This window comes from Lichenostomus cassidix, chromosome Z (assembly GCF_008360975.1).
Source record: "Lichenostomus cassidix isolate B80296 chromosome Z, HeHo_3.0, whole genome shotgun sequence".
NCBI lineage: Eukaryota > Metazoa > Chordata > Aves > Passeriformes > Meliphagidae > Lichenostomus > Lichenostomus cassidix.
Window position 1 is genome coordinate 1,671,097 of NC_139511.1, and position 21,084 is coordinate 1,692,180.

Sequence of the window (21,084 nt, forward strand, 5' to 3'; positions counted from 1 at the left end):
AGGAAAATGATGAAAACTTATGGTGAAAAGCAACTGAAGCTGTGGTTGGCCTGTCTAGATGTCCCAAACTATGTTGCCACCAAAAGTGGGAGCCACTCTTTCTGGGACAGGAACGTAAAGCATGAAGGAATTGTTTCTTTTCGCCCAGTAATAAATTTTGGATAGGCAGAAGGAAACTCATCTGAGAGAAGCTGCAGGGATACAAGTAGGGAGTGTTTGCTAAATGTGGGGCTTGCAGAGATAGCAGCTTGCTTGCCATCATTATTAGGAAATAGCCTTCAAAATTTTGAGAGGGAGAAATGTACATGTGGAGAGACAGAAGAGACAGGACTTTCAGAGTGGCTGAGGTTGGAGAAGACATCTAAGATTATCAAGTCCAAGCAATAACCCAGCACTGCCATATTCACCACTAAACCAGGCCCCTAAATGCCACGTCCAAACACCTTTTGAATCCTTCCAAGGATGGTGACACCCCCACTTCCCTGGGAAGCTTATTCCAATGCCTGACCACCCTCTCAGTGAAGTTATATTTCCTGATGTCCACCCTGAGCCTCCCCTGCTCAGCCTGAGGCTGTTCCCTCTCCTGCTGTCCCTGTTCCCTGGAGCACAGCCTGACCCCCTGGCTGTCCTCTCCTGTCAGGAGTTGTGCAGAGCCACAAGGTCCCCCTGAGCCTCCTTTGCTCCAGGCTGAGCTCCTTTCCAGCTCCCTCAGCCTCTCCTGGTGCTCCAGCCCCTTCCCAGCTCCGTTCCCTTCCCTGGACGCTCTCCAGTCCCTCAGTGTCCCTCCTGACCTGAGTGGACCACCACTGGACATAGCACTCGAGGTGTGGCCTCAGCAGTGCCAGCACAGGGATGGTCACTGCCCTGCTCCTGCTGCCACACCATGGCTGGCACAGCCCAGGGGCCACTGGCCTTCTTGGCCACCTGGGCACCCCTGGACACCCCTGGGCTCATGTCCAGCTGCTGATAGCAGCACCCCAGGGTTTTTCCAGCCCCTCTGTCCCAGCCTGCAGTGTTCCATGGGGTTAAGCAAAACAGAAGTGTGAGTGGAGAAGGAGGATGTGATGTGTAGGAGTTCCTCCCCTGCTCATGGAGCATGGCAAGTGCAGCACAGAGGCTGCTCCAGAGCTGTGCTGGGCTGGCGCTGAGCCTGAGCTAACAGGCTGTGCTGAAAGGCAGGAGATTCACCCAGGCTCTGTGCCATGCACAGGCAAGTGCTGGGCCCAGGTTTCTGCCTGTGCTTTCAACAACATTGAGCTGTGTGCATGGATCTCCTCAGAGGAGCCTTGCTGTGGGTGCTGCCTTGCACACCCCTTTGCAGTTCAGTGTTTTTTGGAAGTTCAGTATTGACTCAAATGAATGAATCCCAAAACAAACATTAATATCTGCTGCTAGAAATCATGGCTTTGGCTAAGGCCTTTTTGGTGAGCTTAACACTGTATTGTTCTTCCAATACGCCTAACCTAATGTGAACAGTCTGTTGGCATTGATTTGAAGAGAGGATTTGAAGGTGTGGCCTTAATTTGGAAATACAATAAATCAGTGTAGCCATTAATGTCTGCATAACTTCATAAACTGTTAGGTCCTAATGACAAAAGCAAAAGAAATCCTGTTTTGGACATTACTTTTCCTAACGAGTGTACCTGGCATTCCTTACTCCTTTACAAGTGTTCCCTTGACTACATATCTATATCCAGGAGCAACAGATGTTTATGACAATAAAATGGGGGATGATTTATGGTGATACTTTAGCTTTTGTAGTTGCTGCTCCTGTGAAAACACTGCAAAGTGTTGAACTGATTAGATTTATGATTTTACCTCAATGAAAACTTCACACGCTCCATTTTCCTTCTGCAACTGTTCTTTTCCATGACTACTTTAATGTCACAATTTCAGGAGAGGAAAAAGCTAGGTTTTGACTCAAATGGAAAATCACTTTGCTAGACCATCATTTGTGCCATCCATTTTCAGTTTTCTACATTATGTAAACAAATAGCATTTATTAGACTCATAAGAACTTCATGTGAATGTTGCTGCTCAAATCTTTTGCCCTGTTTTCAGTGAGGCTTTATGGATTCTTATGATTTCAGCTTTTATTTATAAAACCAAAACCCATCAGCCCTAAATACAAGTTATCTCCATGGTGTTGTCTTTTTCAACCTGCACCCCAAAGTGGCACGAGCTGAAAAGGCATGATCTCCTGTCCTCCCCCTTGGTGCACTCTGCATTGCCTGTCCTGAGTGGGGTGCAGGGAGGAATTTCCATGTTTGCTGAGCTAATTCCAGAGCTGATGGATAGCCTGGTTCAGCACTGTGCTTTGGTCAGCTCTCCTGGGTGGAGCTGGGGCTGCTGAAGTCCTGGTAAAATTATCATCAGTTTCGTTACTCTGCTCATTTTGTGCTCAAATGAAGCAAGCCAAAACTGCTGAAGCAGGTGTAATTCCTCTTTGGCCATTATGATGAATTTATGGGGGTTTTTAAGGCTTCTTTGGGTATTTTTTAAGCCCATTTAAAGGCCTTCTTTTCAGGGTCTCCATTTATTTTATGGAAACTCCCTAATTTTAAACTTTCAAACAAAAAGCATAATGCAGCATCAATGAACCCAGGAAGATAAGATTAGACAGCTGGCCTGGTTGTTTTCCAAATTAACCTTTGCTAGTAGCATAATAGATAGCTGGGAGAGCTAACTTGAATAAAATCACTGTAATTGCTATTTCTCTCCTTTAGGTGTGCTGGGAATAAAAAACTGCTATTGAGCACACTGTGCATCAAATGAGTGTATTTTACCCGTGATGGAATGTATTGTGAATGAAAAATGGGATATCTGAGGAAGAATAATTTTCTCTGTAGCATACAGATTTTCCCAGGTTAAGCTGAATAGTGGGTGTTAGTCATTGAAAGCCGAATATCTAATGCTTAATTATTTTTTTGCCTGAGCCTTAAATCCAGGGCTGTGCAAAAGTTGTGACTGTGCATCTATTTCTTTTTTCTGTTTAGCTATCAGAACAGATAAATTTGATAATTTGCATGCAAATATCCAGTTAATTTGCTATTTTAGATGCCAAATGAACTTCTGAAGTCATATTCACATGTTATTAATGACAAATTCATTCTCTGCCATTTCAGATAAAAGATATGGCTGTCCCAGGGTCCTGTTCCAATGAAAGCAGCTGTAGCTGATATCAAAGGGCAGATTTAAACATTTACCCTATTCCTGTCAGAGACTTGTCACCCATGAAATTACCCACACAGAGGCTTTGTGTTATTCAATCCCAAACAGATATGTTTTTGGGTTTTTTTCCCCACTTGGTTTTTGAATGTCTTTAGATTTTCATTATCCATGGGTGGACTCCTGGTTAAGCCACCACTTAACCACAGCTCATTAACTTTACTTATCATTCTCAAGGAAGACACATGTTTCATCACACACTTTGTGTTGCCTATTTCTGCTACATTTCTTAACATGACAGGATCTTGAAAATTGATGTAATTCTGTGGGCTTTGGTTATAGGAGTTAACTATGCCAGCTACTTGGGTATCAGTAGCTGCTTATATTTGGAAATAGGTGGTATTTAAGGTCCTTTCCATCCCAAGCCGTTTTATGATTCTATCTCTCAGACATCATCCAGACCCTGTGAGTTCACATGGTATCCTATGTAGTGGTTGGCTATGTGTGCACCAAACTGAGATCAAATATTTTGATTTGAGCACTGCTCAAATGTCCCATCTTACAGCTTGTTTTGTTTTATCCTAGGGGTGTGAGCAGCTGTGATCTGGCTGGGGTGGCTCTGTGTGCACAGTCCTGGGGATCTGGGAAAGACATAGCAAAGTGTAGGAATAGGGTCACACATTGGGATCCTTGATCCAGTTTTCCTTTGGCGTTTCAAGGATCCACATTACGTGCTGAGCTGTGTGCCCAAATCCAGCAGAGAACACCCATCTGTGGGGTCAGGTGCTCTCCACGCTTCACCCCTGAGATCTGTGTCACTATTTTGCATTTTGCCCTTGGCAAGAATGTAAGAGGGAGGAGGGAAACACTTAATTTTAGCCCTTGCAGGAAGTTTGGGGCAGCCAGGTGCCTGCCCTGCTTGATAATCACTCCTGCAGGGCTGTCCTTGGGGGCAGGGCTGCAGGATCACTGGAGGGGCACTTTCCTCACACTGGATACCCCCTTTCCTGTTACTAAACATGGGAAATGCTTTCCTGACATCCTGGTTGCAGCTATAATTACACTGACCCCTCTGACAGGGGTATTTTGTGTTTGGGTCTAGCAGCATGGCAGTGCTAGATGCTTCAGCTTCTCACAAGGAGAGGAATGGAGAATCTTAGAATATTTTGAGTTGGAAGAGACCCACTAGGGTCATCCAAGTCCAATCCTGGATGTGTAGAACAAGTCATTCATACTCGTTTTCCCTTCCGTGTGTTTTCTTCTCTGCCTTACTGAGGCATGTTCCTCCGAAATTGTCCCTTTTTCTCAGGAACAACTCTTCCTTTGTCAAATTTTGTAATTTCATCTCTCTACAGTATTTTGTGCTTTTCTCTTAACCCTTCTTGGTGTTATTAAACCCACAATTCAAACTGTCTCACACTGGGAGTCTTTGGCCTCTAAGCTTTTGGATGTTCCTGTGTGAGATGAGATCTCTGCATTAAAAATCCTTGATCACCAGTTTGGGAGACTTATAGATGACTCTTTTAGGCTCAACTTGTAACCTTTAGGCAAAGCCACCTTGGGTGAGTTGAATCCCAGAAAGGGTTTTATAAACAGTATTGTTTTACCTTTCTAGGCCCACATTTATTCCTTCTTTCTAGTTATAATGAAGTCCACTTTCTGTAAAACACTTTTGAGCTACCTTGTAAAAAGCTGACCTAGAAGTGAAATGAGACAGTAAGTTTCATTCTGGAACATTTTTGAATATTAAATGAAATCCTTGCTTTGTGTGGTGCTATGATATTGGGCAATTAACAAGAACATGTCCAAATATACTCAAAATTAAGAAGTCTGAACAAACCACTCATTTGAGCTGATTTTTTTGTTATCCTCCTTGGAGATAATTGGATTTAAAGGGATCAAAGTGCCAAATGGGATCCGTCCATTTTTTTTCCCTACTCTTTTGTCAGAGCTTCTCAGTGAATATTTTTTTGCCAAAAGTGAGAGCATTTTATTATTTTCTAACCGATCTTTTGGGAATCCACTCTTTTCATGGGCCTCATTTTCTCAGTTTCTGTTTGACTCTCCTGCAAATTTGAAAGAGATTTTTATTCTTCCCCTCTCTTTTTTTGTTTCCTTTTTAAAGCCTGTAAAGACAATCCCAGGCTTAAGATACTGATCTTGTTAATGGAAAGAAACAAGAATTAGAGAAGCAGCGGTGGATGGTAATTCACATTTTCATTTTTACGCAAACTTGTCTTTCCTGCAAGCATTATAATGATAATAAATGAAAGTTATTTCCGATGTGGGACTGCTGCCACTCAGTGCTGCTGTTAGCCCTGGGAGATTGTGTGCTGACAACCTAATTGATCCATTCTCTCCGGAGCAGATCTCCCCTCCTTTATCCCTTAAGTAGGCATTTGGAGAGGTGCTTTTACCTAATCTTTCGGACTTACCTCTCATGAAACCTTGCCACCTCTTGATGTCGAACTTCTGCACCTCCTTGCTGAGTAAAGCACCACGGACCGCCGCGTTTTTCAGCTTTGTGTTTTACTCTCCTGCATGAGGGACCCCGAGGAATCTTCCCGGGAAGGGAATGGTGGTGGGATTATAGTGGCCATCAAAGGATGGCAGAGGGACATTTATTTCTGGGTGGGAAAGAACTAGTGTCTATGTGGAAGGTGTGCCAGGAAGAGGGAAGGAAATGCTCTGGCCAAGCTGCTGTGTCCCTCTCGTAGAGTTTGGGAGCTTGGCAGCCTATGGATGGACAGGCTGGGGTGCTCCTGCCTCAGGCTGGATGCAGGGAATGTGGTGGGAGAGTAGTAAAGGATAAAAACGCAGGTGAAACTCAGCACTGATGCCTCTCCTTATCTGGACCTGTTCAGAGGAGTTGCTGTGCCTGTCCACCTGTGCCCTGTGAGGATGGACACAAACATTTGCACAGAGGAGCACAGGGTGAGTTGGAGGGGGAATGTCTGTCCCTGGAGAGCAGGGCTGGCAGGGCAGGGCGGGGAAGGCACTTTCCCTCCCCACGGTGAGTTCCCTGAGGCTCTTGGCAAGGCGAGCCTGTTCTCAGGTTGCCAAAGCCCGAGACAGGGGTCAGAAGACAGGTGCAAAGCCTCGAGAGAGGGACACACATGAATTATTCATGAAGAGAACCGAAAATGCTGCCCTATTCCTTCCTTTCCTGTAACCTGTATTTTTGGGTTGTGCTTGAAACCTAAATTGCCTTCTGTACTGAGGGCGGGGAGGATCTGAACTGTGGGGTAGTTCTGGCAGGGCTGGGGTTATTTCAGGGGTCTGCACCACAGTGTCCGAGGTCTGAAGCCAAAAATTAACAGAATAACAAGCACTGCCATCACAATATTTTCTCTTTAGATATCCTCTGCTGTGTGAGGAAACCTCTGAAATTCAGGCTTAATGTTGCCACATCCAGCACTGCATGTGGCAGCAGCGTGAGCTCGCTAGTGAAAGTGAACTATAATTTATTAGCCATACCAGGAGCTAATAAACTGGCTTCCCCTGCAGTTCCACGGGGTTTTGATGCATGATACACAGCAAAGTTGCAACCCAAAGGGGTGTAACCACAGAACCAGGCTCTTACTCCTGTTTGTTAAAAGTTAAACACTTTAAATTTTTATATTCTGGTCTAAGACATGAGATAAACGACTAAAAGACGTTCACCCTTGCTCTGACAGAAGTGAATTTTGGATGCTACAAATTGCTTTGCTATGAGTGCTCTTTCTTGCTGCTACTCCTTCCTGTAATTACACTGACTTTGTTTGCCAGATGTTCGGTGACAACATTATACTGCCCTAGTCTGTTTTCCAGTTGCTTTATTTGTTCCTAGGACAACTCCTTACTTGCCTTTTCTTCCAGGGAGGAAACAGACAAAGGAGGAAAAAAATCCTTTACAAATGTTTCAAAGTGCAAAGGCCGGGACAATGGGTTTTGCCCCTCTCTCTGTCTAACTGAAACAATGAAAGTCCTGCACTTTAATCTCCTTAGCCCCAGGGGTTTTTCTAATTATTGCAGCTGTTGCACAGGCTTATTCAGAGTGACGTCCTCCTTCCCATTCATCTCGGAGGCTCTTTCATGTCCATTAGCTCCTCGCTGGAAATGGAGGAGCCTCCAGCTCTGAGAATAGGTGAAGTTTACCTTGTGCATCAGGGCGACGAGAACAAAGCATTCCCCGAGTTCCTTTCCAGGATTTAGAAATGACCAAAGGCTCTTCTTTTGCCGCCGCGAAATCCACTTTAAATTGGCTGGGATATTAACTCTTTACCTTGTTCAGGTTCTCGCACAGCTCTGCCAGGGTAGGAAGGTGCTTCCAATACGGAAAAAAGGGAAGGAATTAGAGGTGAAATAGCTAGTTGTGGAAAATGCACTTGTGTGTTTAAACAGGAGGAAACTTTAAAAAAATATACAACTTTAGATAAATCTATTGCTATCCTCTCTAATGCAACAAACCTTTTTATGGTTGTACTGAGAAGTGGAAAGTCTTGTGCCCAGTTTGAAGTCTTGCAGTATCACTTAAGCAGTCTTGGAAAAAAAATTTTTTAAATGGCAATTAATTCAAATTCATGCAAAATACATTTTAATTAGAGTTAAAACAATCAACTGAATTAACAAATTGCTTCATATATTGGGCATTTCTGACACAGCATCAAACATGCTTTACTACAGAAACACCAATGCTACTAAAAAAAAGTGTTTTAAAATGTTTATATGTTTATGTATATGTTTATATGTTTATGTATATGTTCAAAAATAACATACAGTGAAGCCAGATGCACAGCTTGTGAATATTATTATGGGTTCATAGTTATGACACAGGGTAAATATTTTATGTGCTTCTGTTGTGAGCTCTGTAAAAGTTGCCCATTTTTAAACTCTAGATCCAGATCACCAACCTGGCCACCTGAACTCATGTTTTTATTTACTGCTGTACTGCTAATATGGCAATGCTCACTTATACCAGCAGGTGTTTTGCTCACAGTGTCAACCAGTGTTACTAAATTCTGAATATATTAAAATCAATATTTTTTTGCATACTGCATGTTAAAAAATATAAATCTCCAGGTAGTATTTTTTGTTATTTCAAGTTTTAAATGCCGGTGATGCCTTTGTGCTGTGAGGTGGTCCAGCAGTGAGGCTGTGTGGAGCAGGATGTCCTCCATCCACACTGCAATGCTCCTTTGGCTCCCAGCACAGGATGAAGATGCCCTTTGGAAGCTGTCCCTGTTCTCTGCTAGTTCTTGAAATCCACCCAGAAATTGTTTGGAACAGTGTTGTGTGGCCTGAGCCAAATAATGCAGTGAAATAACCTAACAATTTAACACTCCTAATGACTGAATTTCAGGCACCTGGAAAATTTAATTTAGTGATACAGACATAGCCATAGTTTTTCAGGGTGTGTTCTGCACTTGTCACTACTGAGGAACAACACTTGGATGCATTTCAAGCTGAAGTCCCACTGTTGCTTGGAAGAAGCTGTTTGTGATGGGTTTTGTCAGTGGTTCTGAAAGGTATTTTATGGGGTTGTTGGTTGTCTGCAAGCTTCCAGTTAGTGGCTGCAGCTGGCGTGTGACTCCCTATGAAATGATGAAATATGGGGATTCCCAGCCTTTCCTCTTTTATTTTCCGTTTCACTGCAAGTGGCTTTGATTTTATCTTTCTTTTTTTTTTATAAAAAATGATGTCTGATGGCTGAGTAGTTTTCAGATAATATTTTCTATATTAATTTATTAGTGAATCACAGCAAGAAGAAAAATGTCTATTTTCTTTTTATTGGCAATATGTAGATTTTTAATGACTGGCAAAATTTTGGAATTTTTTGCATCAACAGTTTGCTAAGTGACCTGTTCCATCTTTCAACAATGCTTTAATAGCAAAGACATGTTGTAAAATTAATTACTGTTACAATATCACCATTTTCCCAAACTGTATTACAGTATGTTATTTCCTCATCGTGAAGTTCTTCAGTAAAACCATCAGAGGAAAGGAATGTTTTATGGTTTAGGGTTTTGGTTTTTTTTTTTTTTTGTTTGTTTGGTTGCCATTCTGTGGGTGTTTTATGATGTTGAAATGCTTCTGAGGATTTTGGAGTGCAATAAGTGAGGTATTGCAAGGGACATGCCTTTGATGCTAAACTGTAAAAGATGGTGGTAATAGGGGGAAATGATTTTGCAAGGTGGAATGGCTGCTTTCTGCCCCTTCGATGCCCTTTATGGTTTGTTCTAGCTGTTGTCAAATTCAGTGGGAATTGTGTGTCTGTAGAAAACAGAACGTGGCTTCTAGACAGATCCTGTCCTGACCAAAACCATTTTCACTCCATGCCCCCCTCTCCAAAGTTCTGACATGGCCCAGAAACCGCTGAAATTGTCAAGGTCCTTTTCAGAACCAGAAAAAACTCCAAATAAAAGCATGCTTTGTTTGGTTTGTACAATTTGTAGTGTGTGCAGGAAAACATGACTATGAAAAATTGACCGAGAGCCATATATTGATAAATGTTATATTTGTAGCAATCTCTGCTGGGTAGGAACAGACACCAGGCCCATCACTGATCAACAAATCTCCTTCAAAAAGCACATTTTTGGGGTATTTTGTCATTACTGGTAGCAGCCACTAGAGGGGGAACATCTTTTATGCTCTCATATATCTCATTTTTTTATGCTGTTTTTATTCTACCCATCAATTTTCAGCGTTGTGACAACACCCAGGTAAGGTCACAGAATGATGATGGCTGCAGAAACAACTCAAAACGTGCAGTTAACACCAGATTTTTGCCTTTTTAGGTGTCGTGTTTCACTACCGCGCCGCCACCAGCAGGTACACCCTGAACTTCACCCAGGCCCACCAGACCTGCCGGGACAATGGGGCTGTCATGGCCAGTCCCGAGCAGCTGAAAGCAGCCTACGAGGATGGCTTTGAGCAGTGTGATGCTGGCTGGGTGTCTGACCAGACTGTCAGGTGAGGCTTTCAAAGGGCTCTTCTCTCATTTACCCAAAATTTGTGTGGATTTTGAATCTGCCTGATGATTCGCCCCAAGTGAGCCCAGAGACATTTCAGAGACAGAGTCAGAGCAGTGGGTATTTGCTTTATTCAGTGCACTGGGTGTGAGGGATTCACTCCTCCAAACACACCTCAGTACCTCCAAAGACAGTGTTATAGATAAAATTCATGAACATTGATCGCATTCCCTGGGATAGGAGTGGTTATAGAAATCATCTCTCGGAAGTCATTAATATCATTAGCAGGTGCTCCATGCGTGCTCTGTATGTCCCAGTGGTGTCTGGAGACCCCAAAGCCTCCTCCAGGATGAAGGTCCCAGTACTCTTCATCACAATGCACTTTTCACCTTTCTCTCTGGAGCAGATGTAGTCCTTTGTGGGATGATTCAGTGATTTCCTGTGCTGGATTCAAACAGTTTCTTGTCTCTCTTATCTTGATAAGATTAAGGGAATCCTGTTTTTCAGGATTTTAGAATTCACATATTCTGTCTCCCACTAATTAACTTGAGTTACCTATGGACCACTCCTTTCTCACTGGGCAGCCTGAAACTGCTGGTTCGCTGTCGTAACAAATTTTGCCATGATGCATTCCAGGTATCCCATTAGACACCCAAGAGTTGGCTGCTTTGGGGATAAGATGGGAAAGAAAGGAGTCAGGACCTACGGGCGCCGCTTCCCTAACGAGACTTACGATGTTTATTGCTACGTGGAGCGCATGGAAGGTAAGATGGGAGTGCAAAGCCTGAAAGGGCACTGCAAGACTTGAAAAATGACCAGGGAGCCTAACGTGGAGGGGCAGAGAAATAGGAAATTCCGTTTAAAATAAGTTTGGGCTGCGTTGAGTCTGAAGGGAATTGCCAAATGGAGGGAACCTACAGTTTGTGGTCTTGCAGGTCTTAATTAAAGGCTAGTGTGGAGACTACAAAGAGGCAGTCAGGGTTGAAGCTGCCTATAGTTAGTGCAGAAGATCTCACAAAAGTTGCTGTTGAAGCATCTTGTTTTTTGAATGTTACAAAAGTATTTTAAAAGAAATGCATTTAATGTTTGAGAAACTATGTATACTATATATAAGTATATACAAAGATAGATATAGTATATGTGCTAACTGTATTATAGTTCATAAAGTATGTAATTTAGTATTTTTATATGTCCGTGGCATAAAATTAGACAGATATTGAATTGCCATCTGTTTTTAATATCTTTTTAATAAGGTGTGATCTCAGATCCAGAAAGAAACAAACAAGAAAAAAAATTTTGTAGTTTCTGGGTCTTATTTATTAAAATTATGACAGAGATACTTTGCAACCAATACATTTTCCAGTTATTAGAGTGCCCTGAGTGTGTCACACTGCTTCTGCTTGACAGGTTTTTATTCCACACCAGTTCCACAGCTCCTTTCTAAAAACCCCTGATAATTCCTAATTAAACATCTTCAGGGATGATCCTTCACTGTTACACATTTAATTCAGCTCTTGGAGTCAGCAGAACAATAAATCAGCCACGGCTCTGAGTAAGGCTGACTTTGTAGGTGTATATGGATTTTTACAAAGCAGTTGCAAAATGCAGGTGCTCAGTGTTTGTTTGTAATCTGTTCTACATAAGATAAAGATTAGGTCATGCAAATTTTTCTCCTGGTGATCACTTGTAGAGGTTTTAGTTACTGAAATCAGTAAGTGTTTTAGCGGCTGAAGATTTGTCCCAGACGGTGTTCAGCTTAGAGACTTATACAATTCAAGCAACACAGGTATTGCAAAGCCCTCAGAAAACACATATGCTTGATAACTTGAAACTTGAAAATGAAGTGACAGAATTTCGTTAGTGCTTTCCATTGTCCTAATTTTAGTTATGCCCCATTTATATCTGTCAGTGAGCAGCACCTGTGAGCATCTACATTTCATGACATTTGATGTCATCATCAGTCTTTGATGGGATTGGATTCTGAATCACCTCTAAATCAGGGCTTTAAATTCAGTTCCTGTCTTTCGTAGCTTAAAACAGAAGTTTTAGTCAAAAACCTAATCTCTGTCACTCCTGGGTGAAGAGCAATCGCTTGTTTTTTTTCCTTCTCTGAGAACAGAGAAGTGTAACTGATACAGAGAAGTTTATGCTGGATGCACATGAACCAGAATTTCTCAGGGTCAAATATTCTCACTAAACTTTCAAAAATAAAGTCTAAAATAAGTCAAGACTGAAGTCACAGACCCCTGCGTGGTTCAAATAGGCTGCAGTGACTGTGAAGTCCTCATGGGTGAAAATGTACAGGTCCTCAGTTTCTCATGGACATTAATTGGTTCTTCTTTGTTATAAAATTTCATTTACCAAGATTTAGGACCTGGTTTCTCTCTCTGGATGCATCCACACTTCTGTCCTACTGTTGTGGGTGATGATCTATTTATACATGTACACTGTGGTGAAGGGATCTGCTTCCATAAAACTTCCAGCTTTTGAGAATATTGAAGAGATTTGGTTCATTATATTGAACAAGTTTAGTGCCAGATTATTATAACAGCCAAAGACACTCCCCAGCTTTGTTTTCCTTTTGTTGTTGTTATTGGCTTTGTTTTGTTTGTTTGTTTTGGGTTTTTTTGGGTTTGTTTATTTGGTTGGTTTTTTTTTGTTAAGTTTTGGGGTTTTTTTTGTTGTTGGTTCTTTTTTTGGGTGGTTTCTTTTGTTGTTGTTGTTGTGTTTTCGGGGGGGAGGATGGATTTTGTGATGTTCTGGGTTTTTTTTTTTTGTATGTGACTTTTTTCCCCTCATTCTCGCAGAAGTTTTCAAATTGTCAGGAGCATGAAAGAAAATTCTATGACCTCCAGAGGGGTTTTATGGTATAGGGTGTAGAAACAGAGTAGGCAGGTTGTACTGACATGCAGAGGAGTTAAATTACTCTGTTTGGATGAGGAGAATCAGGCACACATTGGGAAGACATGGTGCCACATCGTAGTGTAGTACAGGATAAATAATTCCTCAGTGCCTTCACAGAACCCTGAGCCTCTGAGCCAAACCTCCTTTTCATATGAGGCTGAGGAGCCAGAGTGGCTTGGTCTGTGTAACAGGAGCAATTTCTGCAAGGACAGAGGTTAATTTCTAATGAGGAGCTTGTTAGAAGATACACAGCATCAATGAGTTTATACTTCAGAACCACTCACCCACAGAAGAAAGAAATTTAGACAAAACATTGGTGGAGTTATTGGAAGGAGAAGGTTGCACTAAACTAGATTGCTGTGTTGGTAGAAAATTTACAGTTCATGTTTTAAATGATGTCAAATTTTTCGTGGCCCTGTCCAACAAAGTCTGACCCTGCAAGGTATGACCCTTAGCTCATGACTTCACTCACAGCAAAAGCCTTCCATGGCACTTAGGGTGTGCTTAAATACAACTTTTTCCATGCAAATTTGGAAGCTCATATCTGTGTACCCTGCTCTGATTCAATGCCAAATCTATGAGACTTGCTTGCACTCAATAAGTCCTTATTTGGAGGGTCTGTGTCAGTGGAACAACTGCTCATGGCACAAGCTGGTGCCTGACTAATGATATCAAAATCTGGCCTATAACAAGGATGTCACCAGGGAAGCCATTGAACACTTATTGGTTTGTTGGCTGCTGCTGGTGTGTCACCCCAGAAGGCCATAAATGGTGGTGGGAATCCCAGCAATACATTTTGAAATAAATGTGCATTGAATTTGCAGTACTAATTTGGGTATTTGCACTGAGGATTTGTAGGAGCAACTCCATCTCAGTTTTATTCCTTTTTGGCCATATGGAATCACGAAGTTAGCCAGAGACATGGATTTCTCCTTAAATTGCAAACTATTAGCTTAAATTAAAACCAGCTATCTAGGCTAACTCTTACCATTTCCTTGTTCTGAGGAAAGCCAGAGAGATTAAAGACTGCACAATTCTAATTTAAATAGTATGAGTTTTGCTACAGCAGTCAGAAGAAGAACTGTAGGAAGGATTTAAACTTTCTGAGCTCCTAGAGATGAAAATGAGAACCTGGAGTCAAAAGGTGCTGGGCACTGTCTTATTACAAACTGTTTTACATTTCTGGTATTTCGTGGTTTATTTCAGTGCACCAAGCAGCAACAGAAGCATTTAGGATACTTTTAGCTGCAGGAAGCAATTTACTATTAAAGAGTTTAATCCAAAGTGATTGAGCTGCAAAGGTTTGGGTGAGGTTCTCTTAACACCACCAGCCAGAGGGGTGTCTGCTGTGGAATAATCCTTAGATGGAGAAGGGTAGTGGGGGAGGAAGAGTGTGAATTCTTCAGATAAGCAGCATGTGGTCAACTTGGTGTCAGAGATGGAGATAAAACCCTCGCCAAAGCCCACTGCTGGAGCAAGGGCCAGTGCTGAGCCAAAGCACAAATCCGTCAGGATTGTCTCCTGGCCAGACCCCCTCAGAGCCTCTGCCATGTGCAGATGGGGCACTCACGCTAGCAGAGTTATTTTTGGGGTGTCTGTGGGGAAGATTATGCAGCTTCCCTTCCATGCACCATCTTCCCCCCCACAGTGAGCACAGGGAAGAAGGATAAAAACCAAAACCAGATGTCCTTTGAATACTTTCCACCTACTCTCATGCGGTTTTGCTATTGTCATGGAAATTTCTGTGAGAATGATAGTCATAATTAAAGGAGTCATAGTCTACCATATGGCTTCAGGTGAGGAGTTGCTTCTGTGTTTTGGGTAGCTAAAGATCTTCTCTGGAGTCTCTCCTGATTTTGGCTAGTCTCTTTTAGTTTAGTCTCTCCTAAACTACTAGATTAGGTTTCAAAACTGGGACAAAGAGAAGAGGACCTTTTTCTTTCTAGCTCAGAGCCTGTGGTAGAATTATGAGCTTTTGCATCCTACTGGAAACTTATCCAGTGTGGATTGTATGACATCATGCAGGCGTAAGTTTTCAAGAGGATTCCTGGTCAGCCAATGGGTTTGCACAGAGCAGACTCAAGACATCCAGGAGAGTTTAGTTAAATCATTGCTGTTGTGCATCAAAAGGAATCAACTGACTTGTTCTGACGTGCAAGAGAAAAAGTCTTCTTCAGCTTGTGCAGCCTCCTGCTTTGAAGTTGAACCAAGCTACTTAGATGTCTGTGGTTTTCCAGCCCTGCAGACTGGTTTTGGTAATTAATGACTTTGTCAAGGATGCCTCTTTATTACCCTGGTGTGTCAGAGAGCCAGCCCTGAACAGCGCAGAAAGAGAGGAGTGGGACATGGAAATCTTTGGTCCTGAAGGCACAAGGCTTTAGTCCTCAAAGTGGTGATGGAATTCCTGCTTTGCATACTCAACCGTGTCCTAGGGATGAGGTTTTGAACAGATTCTGCATTTCTGAGGAAAAGAAAGTCATGGAAGCAGTGGCTCATGTCTGCCTGGGCTTTGAGCTGCCAACCATGCGGCTATGACCAGCTGGTTGTGAGGAGCAGTAGCAACAGGTTACAGCTGCAGGTGAGAAAATGCCCTCAGGATGTTCTGTGTAACATCCGAAAACATGACATTTTGTCACTTTTAGCCAACTTTTATACCTAACGCAGGGCATCCTCATCTGCTGCTGTAGTCACAGAGCCCAGGAGGAGCTCTAACACTCCCAAAGCACATCTTTGCCTGATGAACTTGGTGGGTTCATCATCTCTCAGAAACAAACAAACATGTGTGTGTGGAGTTCACCACACACACACATTATGCTTCAAAAAAAAAAAAAAAAAAAGGGAGCTGTCAAATTCTTGGTGGGAGATAGTGTTTCTTCTCCTCAGACAAAAACAACACCAAGGAGCTAAAATGAAAAGGCCCTGGAAAGTCTTGGTTGTTTTTTGTGGTTTTGGCTTTTTTTTTTTTAAGGTCATCAAGTCCAGCTGTCAACCCAGCACCATCCCCATGTTCACCATTAAACCATGTCCTAATGAAGGCTCCTGATTGTCTTAGGGAGCAAAATGGGGGAAAAGACTGAAAATATTACAAACCTGAGTGTTTGTCATTCCCTCACATGGACTGGATAAAGGCAAGGACATTGCACAGGTGCTTGGCTTTTAATCCACAGCATTTGGTTAAACATAGATGTGCCAAAAGCATTCAGAAGGAGATTCCCAACTTCCCTCCTAAACTTCTCTGCAGTTTGGGAGAATCATTCAGACTTCTGTGAAACTTTGATCACAGACTTGCATGTGATGCCTCTTACTTTGCTTTTAAGATGTGTGATTTGTGAAATTCACATCTCCCAACATGCCCAGCTCACTGAGACATCTCCTGATGAGAGAAAGTGAATCAAAGCAACAAAACTTGCCATAAACTCAGCTGATCAGTCTGGTAGATCTTAAACCTCTTTCCTGAAGGATTGTAGATGAACCAGTTTTGTCCTCAAGGTAAAAACCTGACTTCTCCATCTGCTCTTATACTTTGGAAAGAGATGGAAAACACATGACTTTCATCAGGTGTCTCTTTTGACCAAGCAAAACAAACACGTGTAAGAGGAAAATCCTGGATATTCTTGGAGTGCTGAGGCTGCTCCATCAGCTTGGTTTGGAACAAGAGCCTACAATAACACACATTACTTTATTGTCTGCAGCCTAAACACTGTCACGTTCTCCACCCCACCCCTGGTACTGCAGAACCAGTTTTTCTTCATCTGCTGGCCTAAGCCCTGGGCTTTGCCTGCACAATATTGCTGATTTACCAGGGTGTGCTCCAGCTATAAAAACATTGCACGTGGCTGTTTAACACACACAGAATTGAATTTGCCCTGCCTGGTGTCAGTGGCTATGTCATTTGTTTGTCGAGCAGATGAGTTTCCCCTCTTAATTTCCTTGTTTTCAGTGCTTTGGCTGGGAAACTGGGGTGCTTCCAGTCATCATAATAAAAACACTGTTGGAGTGTGGCAGGATCAGTCTTCCTGTTAAAGATGGAAACTGTTGTGCTTTCAAAAGCAGGAGTAAAATGTAGAGACTGCATAGATTGAATATGTTTCATTAATTTCAGAATTACTTACCTTGCTTTTAAGAGGAAGTTTCTTTGCAAGGGTAGAGTTCTTTTCTCTTTGATACTTGAAAGATGTTTCAGCCACGTGCTGGAAATGAATGGGCTCATTCCCACTCTCAACCCCAGGAAAAACCTCATATTTTCTTAAAATTTTTTGTAAGGTGGTTTTAAAAGATCACAGAACAAACTTTTAAGTGTTTCTGGATTTATATAGCAAGCAAGGCCTTTATTAAATTCTTGCTTTGTTTTTCACATTTCATCCCAACAATTATTAAGCACATTAAATGCACACTTAATCATACAGAAATTTAATTGATTTTCAAACTGGAGAGACAAATTTTAGAGTCATAGTTCCTATAGTAAATTACTGGTATTTGCAGTCTGACTTTTGCCCATTGCTCCAGTTTTTGAAAATAAGAATTGTGGAATCATAGAAAAAGACTCTCTAACTAGAGCAATTACAAGATGACACATTTTAACATTTTTACTCTTTATCTTATCACTAGCATTCCTGAAATAAATGTGCATTTATTTGGTATATGATATAATGTTGCTGATTGCTCTGATACCTTTTTGCCTTCTTTGTGAGGTTATTGTCATAAAGTCTTGAATATAATATTGAGATGGCAAAGACTTTGGATTGTGCTGGTTAGGATGTGCTTTTCCTTAAATACGTGGGGGTTTAATTTTTAAAAAAACTTATTATGAGTATTATTGTTTTTTGTAAAACAGCCATTGACAAAGATGGTGTCTGTATGACAGCAGCTGATTATAAGAGATGAACAAAATTAGCCCCTGTGGGGTCAGTAGAATATATTCAATAAAGGGAAATACATGACACCCATCTTTTAAGTGTGCAGGATTATCACTATTGCAGATTCAGGAGTACTCCAAGGCAAATTTGAGGCAGACTTCTGCACAGAAATGCTGTTGTGCAGCTTGGATAGGTCAGTTCTCTGCAAAGTGACCTCTCTTAAAGAAGAACCCTGAGTTTTGAAATCTTACAGCAGGACATAACCCCTCGCTAAGATTCTCTGCCGTAACTCTGCAGATGACAACTCAGAGGAATAAATAACACTGACTTTAATGATGTTGTGTACAAGCTCCATTTGGAGCCAGTGATCCAAATCACTTGATGGAGAAATTGCTTTTCTAGTAATCTTGCACTGTTTACCCATTTTCCTGTGTGTTCCATAAGTTTTTGTCAGAAGGAATGTTGTGGGATTGTCTGAAGTTATTTTTCATTTCCAGAAGTCATGACAATTCATTGTTCTTCTTCACTTGTCTCACTTCCTCGCCTAACTGGACTTATGTCTGCGATATAATTGCAATTAAATTGCATTTTAACTGTTAATTTTCATGCACATCATGGTTGCTGTGAGAGAGGATCAGTGAACGGTCCTCAGAGCAGAGAGGGCTGCTCTGGAAAGACCTTTCTCTGCTCGCCTGTTTCATGGTGCTGCTTTTGGGGCAGGACTGTGGGATAACTGCATCCATCACTGTGCTGGACATGACACCAGAGCTGGCAGGCAGATGCAGAAGGATGCAATAAAAATTGCTGATTATCTGTGTGGTCTGAAGGGCTGAATGAAGCATTCTGAGGATGAATGGCTCTTTGCTTCCCTTATCTGTCCCTCTCCAATAGACACACTCTGTCCCTCTACCTCCAAGCTGGGAGCTCTGTACAATGAGCATAAAGAAAGTTACACCATGGGATTGGTGCTACAGCTGTAAAAACAAACCAGAGCCTCTACCTACGAGGAGAAAGAAAGCTGGCACCTTGCCTCCTTTCACACTTGCATTCCTTTCAGTCCCCAAACAAGCGTAATATTGATGTGAATGAAACTGCTCGGGGTGATGTAGTTTCTGTCTGCATTTTTCTGGGTTCCCTTCAGACCTGTGCAGGGCTAAGACAGATGGCATGGCCAGTGTGGAAAAGCAGTGCTTTCCTGCAACAGTGGCTGTTGTGTTCTGGACTGCTGTGGCTGAGGGGGGAAACACTGTTTTGCAACAAATATTTTGAATCTGGGCTTCTGGTTTGAACAGAATCATTTTAGGTGTGATTGGTTTCATCTGAAGTCTAAGCAAAAACTGGAAAAGGGTCAGTTTACTGCTTCATTCCCAGGACATGAACATTAGCAGCTTGGTTTTTCTTCACAGTGTTTGGGTGAATGAGGCAACCAAGACAACTGCACAATGGTGATTTACCTTGGAAGCAAAATTAAATTAGATGTGCTATTTGCTTTGTTTTATTTTCCAACTCGATGGTTGTTACTTACAAACTGTTATTCCTTGGAAGCTGAACTGTACTATCAACATTCTAGACTAATTCAGCTTTTCCACACAAAGAGGGCTTTGTGCATGCAACATTCTTCACCTTTGTTTCCACATGGGGCAAGATGAAGGCTGATGGAAGTCTGACATTAGAGCAGCCAGTGAAGAACGTTTACTTTTTTTTGGGGTGCTTCAAGTGAGATTCTAGTGATGCCTTAAAAGGTCAGGTAGGAGGCTTGCAGAAGTAAAAGATTTGCCTTATGGAAAAAATAAATTCTGATGGACTGGATTTAATTAGCTCAGTCGAGCTGCAAAATCTACTCTAAAAGAGGTCATAGGAGAGCTTCAGAGCTGCTGTTACCTCTGCTAGAGACCAAGGAAGGGACTCAGTGTCCAACCACATTGTACTTCATGGCATAAAGTTTGCTTATAGACACTCATACTTTGTGGCAGTTTAATTCAAGCCCGGAACATTAGGTTTACAAATATCTGATTATTTTTATTTTTAAGGAAAAATACACTCATGTTTTGGGGGAAAAAAAAAAAAAAAAAGGATGTTTTCCAATCTTTTGGAATTCCAATTCCAATCTTTTGGAATTCCAATTCCAATCTTTTGGAATCTTTAGGAAAAGGTATTTTTACAGGACTCGGGGTGGGGGGCAAAACTGACCTGGATTGATTGGTTGATGGTGGAATGCGCTACTCAGCCCTTGTTATTTCTCCTTTCCTCCCCCAGATGAAGTGGTCCACGTCACAGCCCCCGAGAAGTTCACCTTCGAGGAAGCCAGGGAGCTGTGTGAGGAGAGAGGCGGCGTCCTGGCTTCCGTGGGGAACCTCTACGTGGCCTGGAGGAACGGCTTTGACCAGTGTGACTACGGGTGGCTGGCGGACGGCAGTGTCCGGTACCCGGCCTCCGTGGCGCGGCCCCAGTGCGGCGGGGGTCTGCTTGGGGTGAGAACCCTGTATCGCTATGAGAACCAGACAGGCTTCCCTTACCCCGATAGCAAGTTTGATGCCTACTGCTATGAACGTAAGCATTTTATTTTTTTTGGTTGTGGTTTCCAGCATGCTTGCCGCGAGAAGCGGTTTTTCTTAACGCGGGTTTTGTTTTGGCCCTGGTGGCATGCGGGTTTTTAAAAACTAAAACTAATGTCTTAAGGTAACATTGGCAGGTGGAGACAGGAAGAGTTTTAAGGTAAGGTTTCAGACTGAGATGTATTTTGACATGCTAAGGTCACTGTAAGTCTGCGGATGCTCTGTGTTTTGGTGCCTGAGTGCACCTTGGTATCTTTGCGTCACATCAATGGACACAAGGAAAATCACATATTCATGCCCCACATGGACATGTCACCTCCTCCAGGTGACCCTGCCTGGACTGCATGATCTCCAGAGGTCACTTCCAACCACATCTAATCTGTGATTCTGTGATCAGAGCAGAAGAAATGTCCTAAAGGTGACTGATGGATATTCTGTCTCCAGTGATGGCAGTAAGAGAAGATGTTTGCAGGTTGTGTACGAGGCTGGCCACTTCCAGGTCTCTGAGATGCCAGTAATTTGGGGGCTATCTCTAGATCCCAAGCACATTCTCCCATCATAATCTTTTGGTTTTGATGCAGTGTTTTGTAGTTCAGTGTGTTTTCTAAATTGCCTTTCTTCCTGCTGCTCGTTTCCCTCCTGGTATTTTCA

At 42.3% G+C, this 21,084-nt stretch overlaps 1 protein-coding gene across 3 annotated transcripts in view; it reads left to right on the plus strand.

The window, feature by feature from the left end:
* The window catches only part of VCAN (versican), a 99,048-nt gene that overhangs the window by 14,156 nt on the left and 63,808 nt on the right, over nt 1–21,084 (plus strand). For all 3 annotated transcript variants that reach the window (XM_085043649.1, XM_085043651.1, XM_085043652.1), the window contains exons 4-6: nt 9,945–10,119; nt 10,755–10,882; nt 20,135–20,428. In XM_085043649.1, coding sequence (XP_084899775.1) covers nt 9,945–10,119; nt 10,755–10,882; nt 20,135–20,428 — 597 coding nt within the window. The remainder of the gene's footprint in view (nt 1–9,944; nt 10,120–10,754; nt 10,883–20,134; nt 20,429–21,084) is intronic.